This window comes from Uloborus diversus, unplaced genomic scaffold (assembly GCF_026930045.1).
Source record: "Uloborus diversus isolate 005 unplaced genomic scaffold, Udiv.v.3.1 scaffold_11, whole genome shotgun sequence".
NCBI lineage: Eukaryota > Metazoa > Arthropoda > Arachnida > Araneae > Uloboridae > Uloborus > Uloborus diversus.
Genome location: NW_026557765.1, coordinates 8,843,542 through 8,850,832, shown reverse-complemented (window position 1 = coordinate 8,850,832; position 7,291 = coordinate 8,843,542). Strand labels below are relative to the sequence as shown.

Here is a 7,291-nt window from a genome sequence, read left to right as displayed (position 1 = left end):
AAAACAAAATACATAAATAAATATGGTAGAAACATAGGGTCCGCCGATATATTCACATATGTGACTTTTTTAATGAAAATCATTGCTAAGTGGAGAAAAATTCATAGGTCGGCGAAATATGTTTGAAATAGAAAAAAAAGGTTTATACATAGATAGATTCAAAATATTGTGATGAATTCTCAGTATGGAGTCAAAAAAAAAAAAAAAAATCGATTTTTCAAGTTGCACACCCTTTTATATTTTTCCTTTTATGTCAAAACAATTGTAAATAATTGTTTCATATAATTTGAACAAAGGTAGCCCGTGCCGACTTGCGTCTGAAAGTGTGAGCTAGCACTTGTGGGATATGCAGAATTGAAAAAAAAAAAAAAAAACTGTCTATATAAAATCGAAATTTTATGTTGATAAAACTTTGCCCTCACGTGTACCACAATTTTTTTTATCCAAATTGAAAAATATTTAGATGTCCCGTACTAGGCCTAAAAAATATATAATTTTCTTCAAAAAATTGATTTTTTTCTATATATATATTTTTTTAATGAAAAGTAAATTTTGAGAAAATATCAAACTTAAAAATATAAGCAATGAGCTTGGCAATAGCCTTGAATAGAAGCTTTTGCTCGCATGCAATATTTAAGTCTCCCACATAGTGCTCAAAAATATGGATTTTTTCAAGTTTAAGTTAAATTTTTCATTTTTAAATACGTAATTGTTTTATTAAATATTTTTAAAATTTAGATTAAAGTTTTTGATTTACATATGGGGCAATAACAAAATGTTTTAGTAACGTAAAATTTCAAGTTCCTAAAAAAAAAAAAAAATCGGCCTACACAAGTACTGGTGTACACTTTCAGACGCAAGTCGGAACAGGTTGCCGTTGTTTGAATCATATGAAACTTTTTTTGCAATTGTTTAGACATAAAACGGAAAATATAAGAGGGTGTACGACTTAAAATATCGAATTTCATTTTTTTGGAGAACACCCTAGTACTCACCCCAAAAGCTCTAAATGTTTGAATGTAAAAATCACAAATGAATTAAAACTTAATCGAGATGCGGGAGGCATTTTGAAAATAAAATGAGGTGGAAAAAAGACTTAAGGTATCGCAGCAAGGAACCACATCCGTTCAAAATAATCAAATATTAAAAGTCCTTTTTTCTGGAGCCGCAGACGCTTGTAGCAAATAAAAATTTTAGGCTGGAAATTGAAAATTTTACAATGAAAAAGCCTAGCAGACGATTAGTTTTGAAAAAAAAAGTGTGGGAAGGTTTTACCACAATATGTTTATCAATAATTAAGATTAAAAATGAAGATAAAGATGTAGCCAAAAGAAGGGTGACGTGAGAAACTCCAAACTTTTCTTTTTACGTTCCCAGAGATGGCCTGGAAGTGAGTTTTTGAAACTTAAGTTTTAAAAGAATTCCAGGGAAATATTTCTGAACCCCATCCTTTGCTCTAACGCCATTAAAGATGGCCTACACATGAGGATTTAGGACTGCAATTTCGAAAAACTTCCAGGAGAATGCTCCCATAACCACTAAGAAATGAATTCCCATCCCCAGCATTCAAGATCGAAAATATTTCGTCTTTTGGACAAAAAAAAAAAAAAAAAAAACTTCCGGAGATCCCCTGATCTTGTCCTCCTTCTAATATCAAAGAAGATCTTCTAAAATTTCACTGTTTAAGACTTCAATTCCGAAACCCTTACGAGGGAGATCTCCCAAACCCTCTCCCTCTATAGCATTATTGGAGATCACCTACGATTGCGTTAATAAAATTTCAATTTCGAAAATTTACCAGCGGCGGACTCCAAACCTCTCCTCCCATTAAAATTACCAAATATTTTCTAAAAAACTGCGTTTTCTACAACCTAAATTTTTTTTCGGGAGAACGCCTCCCCCGCTCTCTCTCTCCAACATCATAAAAAATGTCTTTTATCTTGTTTTTAGTGCTTCAATTACGAAAAATTTCTGCCCACGTGCCCGTTGAAAATTCTTCCTTTTGTCATCGAAAATTGGCTGAAATTACATGTTCGGAGCATTAACTTCAAGAAATTGAAGGTGCATTAGCTTTTAACAAAGAAAGCCTACAATCCTGTTTTACAGGTTGGAACTTCAAAAAATTTCGAGGGATAGCCCAGAAAACTCTACTTTCCTTAACGCCACTGTACATCGTCTAAAACTGCATTTTTCGAACTACAATTTAAAAAATTTCTAGGAAAGAACCTTTCCTGTTACAATAGAGATTACTTTACAAAAGCTTATTTGAAGTTTAAATTTCGAAAAATTATCGAGGGATGACCCCCGAATCTCTTCTTTCCTTAACATCATTATAGATCGTCTAAAACTGTTTTTTGAATTACAATCTTGAAAAATTTTCCCGGACCCCCCCTTTCCCGAAATAATTGAATAAAATGCAGTATTGTATTTTGGAACCTCAAATTCGAAAAATTATCGGGAACCTCCTCTCGCCTTTAAAATAAAACATGTGCTGAAACTGCGGTTTTTAAACTTCAATTTCGAAAAACTACCGGTAGGTAGCCCCCTCCAACACCCTCTTTTTCCCCACTGAATATTATTCTTACGATTAAGTACGTATTGCTGATACTCAAGTCGAGCAACATGAATCCTGCTAAAAAAGAAGCTGAATCTTCTCTCTCTGCATATTGAAACATGCGTTTGAAACAATTAGGGACTGCCAAATACGTCCACTCCCACTCCCCCCCCCCTATTTTTTTGACCTAGCAACGATCCTGTTCACCCCTTCAAATGCTACGGAGCAACCCCAAAGATGAGTCCTCAGAATAAGATGAAAACCCTGTAGAATTAACTCCCCTGAAAATGTCTATTGCAAGTTCTGCAGACAATTGAGCACTTCAAACCTGCCTTCATGCAGCTGCAAGCATTTTTACATCCCTTTTTACAACAGCAGAAAACCATTTTCAGCATGGTTTCGGTTCTCTCGACATCATCTTTGAAAACAATCCTTGGGCTATAGTAACCCATCCACATTTGAGTGGATTCTTTTTGTAACTGAATCACAGCTGCACATTGTGGTATTTACGAAGCGAATGTGGTTTGAAGCATCTTGGGTGGGAGAAAATCTGGCCAGGTTGAAGTTGGTCATGGCTGGAGCCTTTGTAAAGAGTTGGTAGCGCAGATCGTTGAAGGTTTGACTGAACCTTTCTTCACCATACAGCTCAATGATAATTTTCTCCAGGACTTCAACTACTTGGTCAGGTGTTGCATCTGGATTAGAGAAAACTGCAGTTTTCTCTTTAAGCTCTTCATGCCTCTGCAGTATATCAAGCAACTTGAGTTTCCCTTGGCCTAAGAAACACGAGGTGGAATCACAGCGACTGAAAGCGGGAGTGAAAGCGACGAACTGATTGCCTGCTATTGTTGAGGTGGTTGAGTAGGACACATTTGACTTCTTAGGTTTATGGTATCTAGGGGTGGATCTCTGAGACCAGTACCAACAAGTCTATGCCCTCTCCTGCAAATACCACGATCTGAAAATCAGAGGCCTTTCTTATAGCTGTAGTCATTATTAGCCTGTCTGCATCTTCTTCAGTCTGAAAACCTGAATGTTTTTGGCTTTAAATTTCACCTTCAGCAGTCAGATGAATCTTAATTTGATTTTATTACTGGATAAAAAAAATTCTTGCGAAAAATTAGGAGTAGTTGTTTCCTCAAATATAACCTCCATAGATCAATGTGTTTGAGCTCGGCGATTGCGTTCACAGCTCTTTGCTTATTTGACCAGGTTCTATAGGGTAACCATCAAATACTACAGGTATCTTCTGACCGTACTGTCCCTCGAGATATTTTAAATATCGGGTAGCTATCAACTCAAACGAGGATTGCTTGGGCCACACCACTTTGAAGGAGATGACAACCATCTACAACCACAAATTTAGTTTTCCCATGTGACTTATCAATACTGACTGGTTGGAAAGCTGCATAGAAAGAGGACTAATTGCCCTTCCTCATTCCTTCTTGAGTGAATAGAGACATCGGGAATGGTAAAAGCTCGTATATGAGGAAGTTCTTCAATTTTTCGTTAGACTGCTTCAAAATCCATATCCTGTGAAACAGTGTTTGTGGGTCGATAGTCACTTTCCTACTGCTAACAGTAATAGTACGAAGAGTAGAGGACTTCCCAATATCCCTGGCCATGTAGCAGTTGACTCTTTTCTCCTACAAGTCCACTGTTTATGGACACATTAGGAAATGGAGGGTGCTTAAAAGAACCAGTCGCATTGCTTCTTTGTATCAGCTGCATGTTTTATGATAAAAGGAAGTTGATTGAAAATTTCCAAGTTTGGGGACCTTGTGAAATTTTGAAAAGCTGTATCTCTAAAGCTATTAGGACTAACAAGCCCATTCTGGTGTCAAATTGTAGCAAGTGTAATCTAGTTTAAATGCGTAAATATTGGTGTTTGTCAAAAACGTGCTCCTTCGTGGTCAAAATGAGGAAAATCCAAAAAAAGTACGAAAATTCAACAGTTTTGGCGATTTTCAAAAGTGTTCCGGGAGGAACCAACTACCCCCATTTGATGCAATTTACTATGTACTAGGTTATTGGACTAATAGGGTTATTGCAATATTTTCTGCAAGACAAAGCCTTCTGGTATTTGTATACACTAGCAAAGCGATGTTCAGACTTTACGCTGTGGAAACTTCTGCTGTCAGTGATGCTAAAGGGAAGAAGGTCCATTCACGAAAAAAAAATTTTTTGTAACCAATCATAACGCCGATACTTACTCACAGCGATTCCGTTCCGAAAATCTTTGTGTTGCGGACAAGGAATTCGCGTTAGTACCCAAATTTGTAACTAGTAAAAAAAAAACTGGCGCTATAGCCATTTCGCGTAAGTCGAATCGCGTTGTAGCGGGACTCGACTGTATATATATATATATATTGAGGAGGAAAAAATTAGAATACCATAAACCACAAGCCCAAAGATGCGCAAAGCGGCTAAACAAATAAGCCAGGTAAATATAAACATGAATAAAACAACAAACAGACAAGGTTACAACATAGATAAATGACAGAGATGAAGCCAGTACTCTTCAGCAGTGGAAACTTCATCCTATGGTCGAAAGACCAAAAAATTTATACTAAAACTAAATGTAGGACGTCCTGTTTCAAAGAAGCAAACATTCAGGATTACATTGAGCTAAACGCACCACATGTGAAAAATGAATGCAGATTTTTAGAACTAGACCTAAAACTATGTACTGGGGTTTCGTCTCGGACATAAGAAGCCAAGGCTATCAATAATGTCCCTCCACCGTACCGCCAGAAAAAAAATCAAAAGTCTTACCTATGTATCCGGGTGCAAGTTCCAATCCATGGTCATCGGTTCAATTTTCGTGCCAGTCGATAAAAATAAAATTAAAACAAAACCAATCAAACGAATAAAAAATAAATAAAAGGATCATCCAATAATGTATGTTCTACCCTAGCTAACCTTTTTGTTTTATCCTATGAAAGAAAATTTTCTATTGATAATCCTGGTACTACATCTTTTTGTTTTGCCTATATATTGATGATTTATTATGTATCAACTACTCCAACTTTTCTGAAATCAGCAAAAATATTTACCATAACTCCCTCACATTAAAAAAAGACTAATTCTAACTGTAAAATTTATTATCTATACGCTCACACTTATAATATTTTGTTTTTTCATCGCAGATGCAGAAGAAATTCCCCCGAAAAGCAATCTCATCTGCGTAAGGGATCCCTTCTTGAGCAAGTTCCGAGAACCGCTGGAGAGCGGCAGGCTTTCCGACGTTTTTATCTGTGTGGGTGAAGAACGAATCGCAGCGCACAAATTGATCCTATCCACGCACTCCGAAGTTTTTAAAGGTATGTTCGACAGCAACATGAAAGAAAGCCAAGACAACACTGTCGACTTGTTTGACATGGATTTGACCGTGGCCAAGGCGATGCTGCTCTACATGTATACCAGGGAAGTAGAAGAACTGCCCACAGAAAAGATCCTCCAGCTGTATGTTGCTGCAGATAAGTACATGCTGCCCGAACTGAAAGAGAAGTGTCGCAATAATGTACTGGAAAACTTGTCTTCCAAAAATATCGGCGAAGTCTTCGAAATCGCCAAATTGCACTCTGATACTATAATGGCGAAAACAGCTAAAAACTTTTTTGCTGATCACGTTGGGAGTATCCTCGATTCGGAAGAGTGGGAAAGGTTTTCGGCTGAGAAGTTAGCTCTTTCGGTAGAGTTACTGAGCTATGCCATTAAAAGCAATGCGTTCTTTTTTTTAAGATAAAACGCTAGTTTATACTAGTTAACTTATTTATGCTAGTTAACTCGCTATTCTTTTCTGCTTAAGATATGTACTCTCCATGTTTTTGAACCAACTTACAAACTTACTTATGTCTTTCTTTTCTTATTAAAATATTGCTGCTGATTTTAAAGTTTTCTGAATATGCGTGTATCTTTTTCTTGTTTTTCATATATAAAATTTTCCCCTGTTCAATAAAACTAAATTTTAACGTTTGATGAATATGAGTTTTCTTGTTTTACATAAAATTTTCCCTTCCAGAACCCACGATAGATAAATTTTCCTCTACATAATAAAACTCACTCGACGCAAATGGCATGTTCATATTTTCTCACCTGCAAGCAGGGCTTCGGAGCTTAGAGCAGAAATTAGTGAATGGAGGGAGCAAGTCAATTATTGGCTTAACAAAAGCTGACCCAAGCACCCCCAAGTCACGTGACTCAACAACGACGAATGGTTGACACGTTTTGCGTGAAACAAGCGAAAGAAACAAGATTTCTGCCAATGATTTGCTTTGAAATCTATCACGTGACTTGGAGTCTCGGCTTCACGAATGAAAGTCTTCACTCCCTCCATTTTATCTCTTCTCAATTCTTCGGAGTCACCTAAAAACTTTCCGATTCCATTTTTTTTTTAAACCTTTTTCTGATGTCCTGTACTTTTTTTTTTAACTAAAGATTTTTTACCCTCTACTCCAGCTTCGAAAGTTATAAGCATAAAAGTACTAACATGTAAGAATCGCACTTCAACTAAACGCTGGAGGAGATGATTATCTTATTGCCACAGGCCAGTCACACTTCAAAACATGGTTTTTTGTCCAAATCATTGTCGCTGCTACAAAAAAGAAGGTTTGATGATAAGATCTTTTTAAGAACGATAGCATTCAAAACAATAACATTATGTTATAAACTAGTGGCACCCGCACGGCTTTGCTCGTAGTAGAAAATTAAAAGGTCTTTTGGTTCGCCTGTATA

At 36.5% G+C, this 7,291-nt stretch overlaps 1 protein-coding gene across 1 annotated transcript; it reads left to right on the top strand.

Annotated features, from left to right (window-relative positions):
• The first annotated feature begins 5,879 nt into the window (after positions 1 to 5,879).
• Positions 5,880 to 6,302, top strand: LOC129232179 (uncharacterized). The gene has a single exon (XM_054866418.1). It carries the CDS (start codon positions 5,880 to 5,882, stop codon positions 6,300 to 6,302), a length of 423 nt encoding a protein of 140 aa, XP_054722393.1.
• Positions 6,303 to 7,291: the final 989 nt, after the last annotated feature.